The 14,436-nt window shown below is 37.1% G+C and overlaps 1 protein-coding gene and 1 pseudogene across 3 annotated transcripts in view; one reads left to right on the top strand and one right to left on the bottom strand.

The window, feature by feature from the left end:
• Positions 1-14,436, top strand: part of LOC112617103 (band 4.1-like protein 5) — a 175,577-nt gene that overhangs the window by 53,670 nt on the left and 107,471 nt on the right. For both annotated transcript variants that reach the window (XM_025373819.1, XM_025373818.1), the window contains exons 4-13: positions 210-252; positions 1,446-1,524; positions 2,824-2,868; positions 3,048-3,100; positions 4,284-4,404; positions 4,542-4,629; positions 5,793-5,881; positions 8,967-9,036; positions 13,075-13,244; positions 14,278-14,384. In XM_025373819.1, the coding sequence (XP_025229604.1) occupies positions 210-252; positions 1,446-1,524; positions 2,824-2,868; positions 3,048-3,100; positions 4,284-4,404; positions 4,542-4,629; positions 5,793-5,881; positions 8,967-9,036; positions 13,075-13,244; positions 14,278-14,384 (865 nt within the window). The remainder of the gene's footprint in view (positions 1-209; positions 253-1,445; positions 1,525-2,823; positions 2,869-3,047; positions 3,101-4,283; positions 4,405-4,541; positions 4,630-5,792; positions 5,882-8,966; positions 9,037-13,074; positions 13,245-14,277; positions 14,385-14,436) is intronic.
• LOC112617104 lies at positions 10,029-10,932 on the bottom strand (annotated as a pseudogene). Its single transcript, XR_003117850.1, has one exon. The product of XR_003117850.1 is annotated as a 40S ribosomal protein S2 pseudogene (transcript).

The raw sequence follows: 14,436 nt of genomic DNA, 5'->3' as shown, positions 1-14,436 counted from the left end.
GTTTTATGTCGTTTTTGTTCACGTATGTCATAAGCTTGCTGCGGATATTGGCTACTCTTCCCTTTCACCTCTTTTCTCATCCAGTTTGGTTTTTCTCTTGTGAAGTATTTCCTTGTTATCAGTGTAGGCACAATGAAAAGTAACTTTTAGTAATTCAAATTTTAAAGTTCTATCATCTGCTTAACTAAATTTTTGTTTTTGTTTTTCAGCATTGGTTGGATGGTACAAAAAGCATCAAAAAGCAAGTAAAAAGTAAGTGCTGAAAAAATTATTTGTGGGGGGAAAAGGAAATATAATATATTAGAAATTCTGATTTCTGATAGGACATAGGAAATCATGTTTTTTAAGATGAATTTAAGATGAATTTTTTTAGCATTTCTATTTTCTAGAAATCATTTTATTCTGATAAACTGAGCTACTCCCCAAGTTATATAGGCTGCATTGGGGTTTAACTTTCTAGGAGAAAACCTTGCAGCATGCAAATGGGGTTGGCTTTGCCCGAAATGCTTAACGGTTATTTGCTAATTATTTGTGTTGGAATTTTCCTGTTTGGCATCTACCCTAATATTGAAAATATTTTGAGACTTTGTTATAGTATTTTAAAATTAAGAAAAATGAAACAATTCACATAAAATGTTAGTGTCATTCAGAGAGAGAATACCATTGTTTATTCATTATCCAACTTGACTTTTTTTTTTTTTTTTTGAGATGGATCTTGCTCTGTCACCCAGGCTGGAGTGCAGTGTCGCGATCTCGGCTCACTGCAAGCTCCGCCTCTCGGGTTCACGCCATTCTCCTGCCTTAGCCTTCTGAGTAGCTGGGACTACAGGCGCCCGCCACTATTCCCGGCTAATTTTTTGTATTTTTAGTAGAGACAGGGTTTCACCGTGTTAGCCAGGATGGTCTCGATCTCCTGACCTGCCTGCCTCGGCCTCCCAAAGTGCGGGGATTACAGGCGTGAGCCACCGTGCCCGGCCCCAGCTTGACTTTTTATCAGACTTATTAGGGCACCTCAACTCTTGTCTCAAAATTATGAGACCACTGAGATTATGGAATTTAGTGAACTTGCTGAAGTGTATTTGTGTGGGAAGATTTCACCATGAGCAGTTAAATAGGCGTTCTTCAGTGTAGCAGGTTTTCAGGGCTGTTAGATTGCACAGTCAAGACTTTTATTTGATGCATTTGGCTCTGAATTGTTAGAATTAATCTAGAGCTGTCTATTGGGATGAGAGATTATAGTAATATACTATATGATGACATGGTACATTTAAAAAAATGTAATTGATCTTTTAGCATCATGTTTAAGCCTATGCTCGATCTAACCTGAAATAATGCCATCAAAACCTGATCTTTTGTCTCACTTCAGTAGATTTTTGACCAGTTTTCTGGCTGAAAAGTATTGTTTAGTTTCTTTTATTAAAACCTTTTTTTTTTTTAAATGACAGTTGGTTCACCCTATTGTCTGCATCTTCGAGTTAAGTTTTATTCCTCAGAGCCGAATAATCTTCGTGAGGAGCTAACCCGGTAAGAACACTATTTAGAATTGTGCCAGGGGTATTTTGATAGTTTTGAAAGATTGTCTGTATATTGTTTCCAGTTTATAGCCAGCTAATAAAATGGATTCCTGTCCCCTGGTAACAGGACCTCAAATAATAGAATTTTATTCTGGGACGTGTTTTTTAAGTGTATGATTTTTTTCCTTTATCATTTTCAAAATAAAGAGTTGGTTCCTTAGCATCCTCCGAAGGTGACTAGTGATTTCTTTTTTTTTTTTTAAGTATCACTCTCAACTCGGGAATGTTACCAGGATTGACATGTTTCAATACATTGCAGTATTGTATTTACTGATGTTGAAAATAATCTGTCTTTGGCCTCAGGGAGTTTATTCAGATTGATTTTCGACTTTCTTTACTCATTGAAATGCCATTGATTAATAAAAAACATTAGATTCTGATTGATTTGAATAGTTTTGAATAAACCTTATGTTATATATACTTATTTTAATTTTATCCTGCCTCTTTTGTATTTATTCATGGTCTCTAGTGTAAATTCATCACTCCATATACACATACTATTTATTAAATGAAAAAGTTGAGCTTTTGAGTTCCTTTAGAAGGATTTCCTCTAGAACACCTTGACAATGAGATTGTAGCTATAATCTGTAATTATATCCATGCCTGTATCCTTTCACATAAGAAGTACATGTGTCATTCTGTCATCCAGGCTGGAGTGCAATGGCATGTTCTCAGTTCACCACAACCTCTGTTCCCCCAGGTTCAAGCAGTTACCATGCCTCAGCCTCCCAAGTAGCTGGGATTACAGGCACATGCTCCCACCCCCAGCCAGTTTGTGTATTTTAGTGGAGATGGGATTTCGCCATGTTGGCCAGGCTGGTCTTGAACTCCTAGCCTCAAGTGATCCACCTGCCTTGCCCTCCCAAAGTGCTGGGATTATAGGTGTAAGCCACTGTGCCAGGCCTGTAATTAAGAATACTTCTAAGAACTAGTGTTAGATCAGTAGGGTAATTATAGTTTACAATTATGTGTTTGACATTTCAGAATAGCTAGAAGAAAAGAATTCAAATATTTCTAGCATAAAGAAGAGACAAATATTTAAGGTGATGGATACTCCACATATACTAACCTGATCCTTACAAATTATATGAATGTGTTCGATTATTTCATGTATCCCCAAACTATGTACATCTTTACATTAACAGAAATAATTTTTAATAAAATAATACTTCTCAAATTAGAAGGGTAAGATTTTTTTTCACAGTAGACTGTGCTGTTGGGTTAAATTTGTGCCTTTTATTTTTCTTAGGTATTTATTTGTTCTTCAGTTAAAACAAGATATTCTCAGTGGAAAGTGAGTATTAGTTATTTAAGGATAAATGCACATTTTCATGGGTGGTTGAAAATTATTTTGAAAGTAAGTTTATAGTTGTGAAAAAGAAATGGTCAACATAAAACATGTATTATTTTCATTTATCTTAAAGTGAAGGTTATGAAATGAACTTGTCTAACACACTTGTGTTTTGGTCTCAGATTAGACTGTCCCTTTGATACAGCAGTGCAATTGGCAGCTTATAATCTGCAAGGTAAGCAATTCTTATGTTGACTGTTAAGACTCAAGTATAATCCTTTTTTTGTGTGTTTTTAGTTAAAGAAGATTCTGATTATGAACAAGCAAAGAGACAACACTGTTTTTGTATAAACTTGTATCAGTGTCTAACCCTGACTTTTACTTGTTTTAGAACATTGCCTTCTTTTTCTTCTCTTTCATGTAATTGCTCCCTTTCCACCTAAAGTATTGAAATGTCATAGTCTACCTGATAAGTCTGTGAATGTTATGATTGGGCCTTCAGCAAACTTTTTCCTTAAAAGAAATGCAGTTATATATGAGTAAATTGTTGCTGAAGCCATATAGCTTAGCAGTCCTTTCACTCCAAACCTACATTTTGTTCAGAAATAGCCACAGATGAGTACATACATGTTTGTGCATTGTTCAGATTTTTCCCTGCTGCTTCCTACCCCCGGTTTTTTTAAGTTCCTTTCAGTTATTTCTTTAGGATTAATAATTTTAAAATTTTGGAAGACAGGGACTATATTTAGATTGGTATGTGGGGTCATATTCTATGTAATCAGTATATTCTTTTGTTCTATTTTTTTTCAGACAGAGTCTCACTCTTTTCCCCAGGCTAGAGTGCAGTTGCATGATCTCTGAAGCCTTGAACAACTGGGCTCAAACGATCTTCCGCCTGAGTACCTGGGTCTAGAGGCCATCATGCCTGGCTAATTTTTGTACTTTTTTTTTTAAGAGACAAGGTCTTGCTATGTTGTCTAGGCTGGCCTGAAACGATCTTCCCACCTCAGCCCCCAAAGTACTGTGACTATAAGCATGAACCACTATACCCAGCCTTAGTAATAGTCTTAATAGATCCCAGTTAATTGTCTTTTAACGATTACTAAATTTTTTCAGTTGTTCACTATGAGGTCAGAGGTATTTCTTTATGGAAGTCTAGAAAGCAGTTTTCAAAGGCTAAGCACTGAGGTGTGAATACATTAAGAGAAAGATATGTAATTAAAAATACACTACCAACAATAAATATGAGATATATGTGTATGACTGATAGGCTAGATTTACTTTTGGAGACTTGTCTGAGTATTATGAATTTTTGCAAGAAATTCCTAAGAATCTAGTCTTAGCAGTTTTCATTAATGAAATGGTTTTTGAAGGATTTAGCAGGAAATACATATAACTTTTGAAACTTATGTTTATAGCTGAACTTGGTGACTATGATCTTGCTGAGCATAGTCCTGAACTTGTCTCTGAGTTCAGGTTCGTGCCTATTCAGACTGAAGAGATGGAACTGGCTATTTTTGAGAAATGGAAGGAATACAGGTATCTGGCATTTGACCATACTTTCTTTAAAATCACCACAACAGTTATTTCATATTCATTTTCCTCTATTTCTATCCTTGGTATAGAATTTATTTTATATTTATTGTTACTTTAAAAATCATTGTTTTAAATTTCAGAGGTCAAACACCAGCACAGGCTGAAACCAATTATCTGAATAAAGCCAAATGGCTAGAAATGTATGGGGTTGATATGCATGTGGTCAAGGTAAGCATTGTGTTGTGATGCTTTTTAAAAAATTTATTCTTTGGAGGTTTGCAGTGACTGTGGCATTTTTCAGTATGAGGAAGGGCATGGAGTTGGCATAAGCTAGCACTGGGTACTTTGGATGTATGGTTAAAAAGTTTGAGATTAAATACCGAACGACTAGAATGTCACAGAAATGTTCATTATAAGAAAGAGGAGAAGCAACCAAAATCCCGAACAAGGTACTTGGTCCTTTTAAGCTGTTATTTATTTATTTATTTATTGTTATAAAAAATTGTTTTAAGCTTTTGAGCCATGTGTTACCCTTTTTACTTCCTATTATATGACTAACACTGAGTAGTCTCTGTTAAAATAATTCAGGATGCAAAGTTGAAGATGTATAGCTTAAGGACTTTGGTAAACTTTAGAACAGCTTTGTAGTGATTTATTTCTAGTTTAACTAGTGACAGTTTTCCAGAAAGGCAGTTGTATTAGTTCGTTCTCACATTGCTATAAAGACATAAATTTATAAAGAGGTTTAATTGGCTCATGGTTTTGCAGGCTGTACAGGCCTCTCAGGAGGCCTCAGGAAACTTACAATCATGGGGGAACGTGAAGGGCAGACAGACACATCTTTACATGGCTGGCAGGAGAGAGAGAGAGAGCAAAGAGGGAGGTGCTACACACTTTCAGACAACCAGATCTCGTGAGAACTCATTCACTCTCATGAGAACAGCAAGGGGGAGGTCCATCTCCATGATTCAGTCACCTCCTACTAGACCCCTCCTCTGATACTGGGGATTACAGTTTGACACAAGATTTGGGTGTAGACACAGAGCCAAACCATATCAGCAGTCCTTCCCAAAATACATGATTTAAGTGGTAAGTACAATATGGGAAGAATGTGGAAACAGCTTTGTTTGTAGTGGAAGTGTAACTACCCACTTTCAATGAAGGTACACTCTAAAACTAGTGTTTCCATGACTAGAAATAAAAATATATGCATAAATTTTTCTGAGAATGTTATTATGGATACTCTAATTGTTGAAAACATCTCATATATCAATATTAGCCTGTATATAATTAATACAATTCAATACAAAAATAAAATTTAAAAGTTATGTCAAAATGTGAAACCTGTTTTGTACAAATAAAGTTAACACATTTTTCTCCCCTTAAATTAGGCTAGAGATGGGAATGACTATAGTTTGGGACTAACACCAACAGGAGTCCTTGTTTTTGAAGGAGATACCAAAATTGGCTTATTTTTTTGGTAAGCAAGAGTTATTGTCGAAGATACTATTGTTTTGGTTTTTAATGAGTAAAACCATTTATATAAAGTTAATACATAAACTAGAGTTTGGAAATCAAATAGTTTTGAAAAACTTGTCAGTGAAAGCAGCTGTCTCCTATCACACTACTATGCATCATTTTTCCCACTCTCCAGAGGCAATTATTAAAATTCTTCTAGCTGTATTTCCCATTAGTTTCAAAGTATACCACAATATCTATCTTGATATATTTATATTTTTATATATATCAGATGTTCACATGGGCACTTTCTTCCTTCATGTAGTTATGCTTTTAATATTTATTATTCCACAATCCCTTTACTCCCTATTGTGTAAGAGGAAGATGTTAATATTTTTATCCCTTCTCTAAGCTATGCTCCTTATACTGTTCCAGCTTTTACTGTTCATACTTGTAAATTACATTTACGTTTTACTTTTACATCAAGGATAGATTTTACTTGGATTTCTTGGCCATAATTGAGTCCACCAGGTTTTGTCTGGTATTCTAAAAGCTGAGAATCAGTTGTGCTTACAATAAGATGTGTCTATCAGAACTAGTACAGAGCGTAGGTGTATACTTGTGTACACTAGACAGGGACTATTGGCGCAAAGACCTTTGGTATCAAACTCAAATTCTGACACATCCAGTTACTTTAAACATAGCCCACTAAGTCTATTTTTAGCCATTTCTGCTTTATATATCCCATGAAACTGCACCCTAACATTTGCTGGCCATAGATAAGGCAAGCTCTGTAGGTTAAAGGACCCCAAAACCATGGCTGCCTTTCTGAGTTCTCTGACTTCGATCCCTCACACTTAACTGCTGAATGCCATCCCCTAGGCACTTAGGCCCCCTCTCAGATTCCCCTCTTGACTGAGTTTCCTTGCCCTCTTCCCCATCTGCTGGTAGCCTTGCAGCTGCTGTCTCTGGAAGGTCACCTGCTATTGAAGGACCACCGCTATCATGCAACCCTTTCCAAACACTGCTCAATAAAGCCTGTTATGCAGTACTTTTTCTTGATCAGCTCTGAAGTCTTGGAAATCACAACTGGTATTACATTTCCTTTCTGTTTAGCTTTTTGTTTTTGTTCTAGAGCTTTTGGCTTCCCTATCTCACATACCCCACATATCCCTTTAATTTACCTGCCTTTGTCTTCTCCTCAAGCTTTTTTTAAGTTATCAAGGGTTGCATTAAATGGTTCTTCTGTTCCCCTTGGAACTGTTTGCTGCTCAGGTTGCTCTCCATTTTTATCTTGAGACTTCCCTTTCCTGTGTTCTCAGCTAGGATCCTGTGTAGTCCTCCCATGGTTTCCTTTTTCTTCGTCCCCTCCACCCCCACCAACTGCCTAAGTAAAGGAAGTAACTGCCTAAGAAAAGTAATTTGTTTGAATCCTTAAATGCCTTAAAATGATATTTTGTCTTTCATTCTTTCTTGATAATTAGGCTGAGAATTGAATTTTAGGTTGAAAATTATTTCCCTCAAAAAATTTAAGGTAGTATTTCATTTAGTTTTGCATCTGGGTGTTCTTGCTAGGGACTCTGAGAAACTTCAGTTGAACACCTTTACAGTTGTCCCTTGACGGGTGAGGAACCGCGGGCAATAATCTTCTCATTTCTTGGGTGTTAAATCACCTCATGCCTCCAGCTTGTCCTGTGGGCAAATGGAACTTGCTTCCAGGCCTTAAGAATGGGTTAGGCAGAGAGATAAAGAAAGCGCCTTTTGTACCTTTTCATAAGGTTGTCTTGAGAGTTAATTAATACTTGTAAAGCACTTAGAAGAATACTTAGGGCAGGCCAGATGGCTCACTCCTGTAATCCCCGCCAAGGCGGGGGCTCACTTGAGGTCAGGAGTTCGAGACCAGCCTGGCCAACATGGTGAAACCCTGTCTCTACTGAAAATACAAAGATTAACCAGGCATGGCATGGTGGCGCATGCCTGTAATCCCAGCTACTCTGAAGGCTGAGGCAGGAGAATTGCTTGAACCTGGGAGGTGGAGGTTAGTGAGCCGAGATCACACCACTGCACTCCAGCCTGGGTGACAGAGCGAGATTCTGTTTGCTTTCCTTCTCCGGCTATTATTTATTTATTATTATTTTTTTAGTAAAGCTCTTGCAAAGAAGTTATATTTTACATCTATTTTATATGTTATATTTAAAGATTGGTCAATGGGAGTGAGTGTCACATTGTTTCGACATCCACAATTTATGGAAATACAGAGTTCAAATGTGGTTTGGAATTTACAAGTAGGGAGATACAGTTGGAAAGTGGGCCATAAAGCGAGGTTAAAAAAATTAAGATGTATTTCCTCAAAACAAAATTCGTGTTGAAAACAGAGTTGAGGCTGGTTGCAGTGACTCACATCTGTGAGAAGACTTCCAACACTTTGGGAGACCAGGGTGGGAGGATCACTTGAGCCCAGGAATTCGAGACCAACCTGGGCAACGTAGCGAGATGCTGTCTCTACAAAGAATACAAAAATTAGCCTGGTGTGGTGTGGGAGTAAGGCTGAGGCAGGAGGATTACTGGAGCCTGGGAGTTCACAGCTGCAGTGATCTATGAACACACTACTGCACTCCACCCTGTGCGACGGAGTCCACCCTGTGCGATGGAGTGAGAACCTATCTCAAGCAAACAAAAAGAAAAGAATTGGAAACCATCATCAGTGTTTTTCTTTGTGGCTTTTTTGGAAGCTTTATGTTCATTCCTATGTCTAGTTCCTGTGTTGCTGCTCTGCTTTATCACTGAAACAATTTTACCTAGACTTAAAGACTCTTTTACACCATAATTGAGACCTATCAAATACATAGATTTCTTGGTTTCTTTTTCCTTAATATTTTTAATGTCTGATATGTGCAGCCTCAATTTTGTCAGAGATGTCATTTTTGAAATATGTACTGTTTTTCTGTTTCCTGTCTTTTGATGGGTATTGCAAATTACGTTTACCCTTCTGTCAATTTTTAATTCAGGAGTTAGATGGTTAAATGTATATGAAGTAAAAACAATTTTTTTCATATTTAGAGAACATTTATTTGTAATTTGGCTTTTATTCTCTTATTATATTATAGGCCGAAGATAACCAGATTGGATTTTAAGAAGAATAAATTAACCTTGGTGGTTGTAGAAGATGATGATCAGGTAGGAATGAAATTATATTACTTGTTTTACAGTGACTGTATTATGTGGTAACTTATTTCCCTAAAAGAGAGAATGTACCTCATTGTTTTATAGAGCCACAGAATGGAAACAGTATAATTAATGCTTTAAATAATTTCCTTACTTGGGTCATACCATCCTAAAAATATGGTTTTCTGCCCCTAGGATGAAAAATAATATAAAAGTCTCTTCTTGTTTCTTCATTGATAATATATCTGAGGTACATAAAAAATTACATTTAAGTGATAATATATCTGAGGTACATAAAAAATTACATTTAAGTGACTTTTTTTTTTTTTTTTAATTTTTTTAAAGACAGGGTCTCTCTCAGTCACCCAGGCTGGAGTGCAGTGGCACTATCATAGCTCACTGCAACCTTGACCCTCTAGGCTTAAGTGATCCTCCCACCTCAGCCTCCTGAGTAGCTGGGACTGCAGGCACATGCCACCACGCCCGGCTAATTTTTTCATTTATTTGTAGAGGCAGGGATCTCAGTATGTTGCCAAGGTTGCTCTCAAACTCTGGCCTTAAGTAATCCTCCCATCTTGGCTTCTCAGCATGTTGAGATTACAGGAGTAAGCCACTGTGGCAAACCAACTTTATCTATTTATTAACTGATCAAAAAGATCTACCTAATAATAATAAAGCCTTTTGAATTAAAGATTACCATTGTATCAGTTACAGTGTGGTTCTTAATTGATACATGCATGGATGCAAGTCACATGCATGTATTAATGCACATCTTAATGCAAGAAGCCAGATTAAAAAAATTATGTATTGAATGATTCCATTTATATGATACTTTAGAAAAGGCAAGAAGAATTTTACTTTATGCAAATTAATAAATTTTAACATATGCATACAGATATAGATAAAAGCAATTTCAGCAAAATATTAACAGTTGTTGAATCTAGACACTATGTATATGGGTATTCAGTTTTTCTGTATGTTTAAACATTTTTATAATGAAAATATTTTTTTTTTCAGGCTTAGTTCACTTTATTTTTCTTGTATAAAAACCCTATGTTGTAGCCACAGCTGGAGCCTGGGTCCACTGCACGGAGACTCTGGTGTGGGTCTTGACAAGGTGGTCAGTGAATTCCTGATAGGGAGACTTGGTAAATACAGTCTCCTTCCAGAGGTCAGGGGTCAGGTAGCTGTAGGTCTTAGAGATGGCATCAAAGGTGGCCTTGACGAAGTTGCCCAGGGTGGCAGTGCAGCCCCGGGCTGAGGTGTAGCAGTCATCGATACCAGCCATCATAGGCAGCTTCTTGGGCACAGGCACTGAGATGATGCCAGTGCCCCTGGGTACAGGGATGAGGCGCACCAGCACAGAGCCACAGTGGCCTGTCACCTTGCAAGGGACAGTGTGGGGTTGCTGATCTTGTTCCCCCAGTAGCCTCTGCGCACGGGGACAATGGAGAATTTGGCCAGGATGATGGCCCCACGGATGGCGGTGGCCACCTCCTTGGAGCAGTTAACACCCAGACCAACGTGGCCATTGTAGTCCCCGATAGCAACAAACGCCTTGAACCTGGTGCGCTGGCCAGCACGGGTGTGCTTCTGCACCGGCATCATCTTCAAAACCTCGTCTTTGAGGGAGGCCGCCAAGAAAAAGTCAATGATCTCAGATTCCTTAATGGGCAGAGAGAAGAGGTAGATCTCCTCCAGGGACTTGATCTTCATGTCCTTGACCAAGCGGCCCAGCTTGGTGACTGGCATCCACTCCTTATCCTCGGCCTTGCCTCCATGAGCTCCGTGGCCTCGGCCCCGGCCCCGGATGCCACTGCTGAAACCTCCGCGGAAGCCACAGCGGTTCCCCATCCCAGGGCCACCAGGGCCTCCGGGTCCCCCCGTTGCACTGGCGTCATCCGCCATTTGGTGTTTTCTCGGAGATGAAGAAAAGATTTTTTTTAAATCCAGTTCTTTCATTTTCCTCTCCTCGGTAATTTCACTGCCATATTTTCCCCATTTTAAACACACAATGGAATACCATGCAGCCATAAAAAAGAATGAGATCTTTTCTGTGGGAACATGGATGGAGCTGGAGGATATTATCCTTAGCAAAGTAATGCAAGAACAGAAAACCAAATACTACATGTTCTTACTTACAAGTTGGAGCTAAATGATAAGAAATTATGGACACAAAGAAGGCAGCAACAGACACTGGGGTCTACTTGAGTGGGGAGGGTGGGAGGAGAGAGAAGAGTAGAACTGAGAGATAACTGGGCTTAATACCTGGGTGATGAAATAACATGTACAGCAAACCACCATGACACGTGTTTACCTGTGTAACAAACCTTCTCTTGTACCCCAAACCGAAAATAAAAACAAAAAAAGAGTGCTGCTGTGGACACTAAGGTGTGTGTGTGTATTTAGCCAAACCTCTTTCCAAAATATTTAATACGAGTGTATACTCCCACCAGCAATGTTATTGGTGTTTTTTTTTTTTTTCCCGGAATTCTGTCTTTCTCATTTTAGCCATTCTTGTGGAGTAGAATGTGGTTTTAGTTTGTGTTCCCCTAATGATGACTCTGGTTTAGTACTTACTTACTTTTATGAAATGCCTACTCAAATCTTTTGCTCATTTTTCTATTAGGTCATGTGCCTTTTATTCATTGAAAAAATTATTTATATGTTCTGGATATTAGTTCTTTGTCAGGTATTAGTGTTGCAAGTATCGTCTGCTCCTTGGCTTACCCTTTTTCCACTACTTTTATTTTTAGATGACATGTAATAATTGTACATATTTATTGTATACAGAGTGATGTTTTGATACATGTATACAATGTGTAATTATCAAATCAGGGTAATCAGCATATCCATCTTTACTGTCTTAATAGTGTCTTTAAATAACCTGAAAAGTACCAAAAATTATAAAATAGATAACCATCTTATTTAGGATCTAGATTTAACATTTTTTACATTGGGCTTTAGATCTCTTTTAGAAACAGATAAATACAATTATGTACATGAATAAATAATAGCAACTAAAGTCTAACCCCCTGACTACCTACCCCATTTCTTCTGGTACCTGGTCACTATTTTTGGAGGGTATTCTTCTCATATATATTTTGTAACTTTTTCCAAATATTAACACATATTAGAATTGTTAAAAACTTGCATAATTATATATATTTTCAGCTTGCCTGTTTTATCTAAATGTGTACCTATGTAGATCTAACATATATATGCTATTGTGTAATATGAATAAACAATAGCACATTCATTCAATCATCATTTATTCACTTATCCCTCTGTGTAATTTTTTACATATGCCACTATTTACTTGACCATTTCTCTTTTTTTGGACGTTTAGGGTTTGTGCCAAGTTCTACTATTATAAATGAGACTGAGGAAATATATATCTTCATATATAACTTTTGATGTTTAGGAAATAATTTTCCCCAGAGAGGCAGTATGACTTAGTTGTTAGAGGTGTGTGTAGATTCTGGAGCAAGGCTAATTGTTAAGTTCATTTCTGGTTTTCTTTCTTAATAGCTTTGTGACTTTGGGCTTAATTTCTTTGAGCCCCAGTTTCCTTATCTATGAAATGGGGCTAATGATTGTATCTACTTACTGAGATAATTTATGTGAAATCCTTAGAAAAATTTCTATGTGAATGTTAACTATTATAATTAGACTCCTGGTAGTGTGGTTACTAGGACAAAAATGTGAGCATTTTTAGGGCTGTCGATATATACTGCCAGATCTAATATGATCCCTCAAATTATAATTATACAGTTATCCCAAATAATGGCAGATGAAATCTCATTTTATGTCTCTCTGACAAATGAGATCATGTAAGTAGAGGGGAATAACTCTTAGGAATAATTTTGTATTGGCTGAGAAAATGAACAACTTGATTTCAACTCTGCCCTTATGTCGATACTATAAAGAGTGTCTGAATTTCAGGGAGCACACTAGATCCTTTATTCATGGATGTGTTTGTATCTCAGAAATAGGAGATAGGACTGTTTGAACTAGTAATCATCCTTTTATATATCTTTTCTTTTTCAGGGCAAAGAACAGGAGCATACATTTGTCTTTAGACTGGATCATCCGAAAGCATGCAAACATTTGTGGAAATGTGCTGTGGAGCATCATGCCTTCTTCCGCCTTCGAGGCCCTGTCCAAAAGAGTTCTCATCGATCAGGATTTATTCGACTAGGATCACGATTTAGATACAGGTTAATTTTAATAGCTGTTTTATCTATCTTTCATTGCATACAGTCCAAAAAATTTAGGCCAACCTTTTCATTTTTACAGATTAGGTAGAGAGGAATAAAGTGGTTTGCCAGCGTCTTCCATTGACCAAAATGAAATAGAAAAAGTGGTATTGTTATTGGTTATAATTTCTCGAATAGATGGGAAAACAGTAATTGTATAATGGCTTTTATATCCCTCTGGATGTTTATTTTATATATTAACCCACTCCCAATTTATCTATTTAACAAGAGTTTTATGGACTCTCCACCCAACACTGGATACCATATAGAAAAGGGTTTCTTGCACTGAATGAGATATTAGTCTGGATAACATTTGTGGTCCTTTATAAGCCTGAAGTTCATTATTCTCATGACTCCTTGTTTGTTGTCATGAGTTAGAAATGTTTTGGTTTACTGGAGAGTGGATTATTGGTTGTGAGTGTTCTGCATGCCATGGAAATCAGTTACAGAAGGAATGGATTGTTCCAATAATGTGGCAAGTTGATTGTGTGGAGTTAATAGAAGTAGTATTCTGTTCTACTTATGTTAAAATAAGGAGACATTTTCTGAACAGAATTTAAATGGAAGTCAAGGAGAATAAGACATTAGTCTTAAAAAACATTTCTGGAAAATTACACTGAAAAGTGTGTATCACAATTAGAAAAAGTAACTGAAAATATTCTTTTAATTACACACTTTGCACTGAGGAATGTAGATGGGAAAGAGAGGGAGTTTCCATAAAAGGACAGATATTCCAAACTTATTTAATGTGTACTTAGGTGATATGCATACATACAAGAAAAATAAAACCAACATGATCTGTTGCATAGTTCACAAAAGCCTAAAGAGTGAAAGAATGATATGGTAAAGAGAGAGATCAAGACTATTAGTAGTTGTTCCTGTGGGATGAAGTTTAGGATGATTCTTTTAAGGAGAACCTGAATATAGACTGTCTTATTTGTGTGTGCTTTATTACTGTAGACCTAAAATGTCCCTTCTGTTATGCCTCATTTAGTGGGAAGACAGAGTATCAGACCACAAAAACCAATAAAGCAAGAAGATCAACATCCTTTGAAAGAAGGCCCAGCAAACGATATTCTAGACGAACTCTACAAATGAAAGGTGAAGTGCCACCCTCTTTCAAAGGATTATTTTTCCTTGACAATTAATTATG

Source organism: Theropithecus gelada, unplaced genomic scaffold (assembly GCF_003255815.1).
Source record: "Theropithecus gelada isolate Dixy unplaced genomic scaffold, Tgel_1.0 HiC_scaffold_15883, whole genome shotgun sequence".
Classification (NCBI taxonomy): domain Eukaryota; kingdom Metazoa; phylum Chordata; class Mammalia; order Primates; family Cercopithecidae; genus Theropithecus; species Theropithecus gelada.
This window is presented reverse-complemented; position numbering and strand designations above follow the sequence as displayed.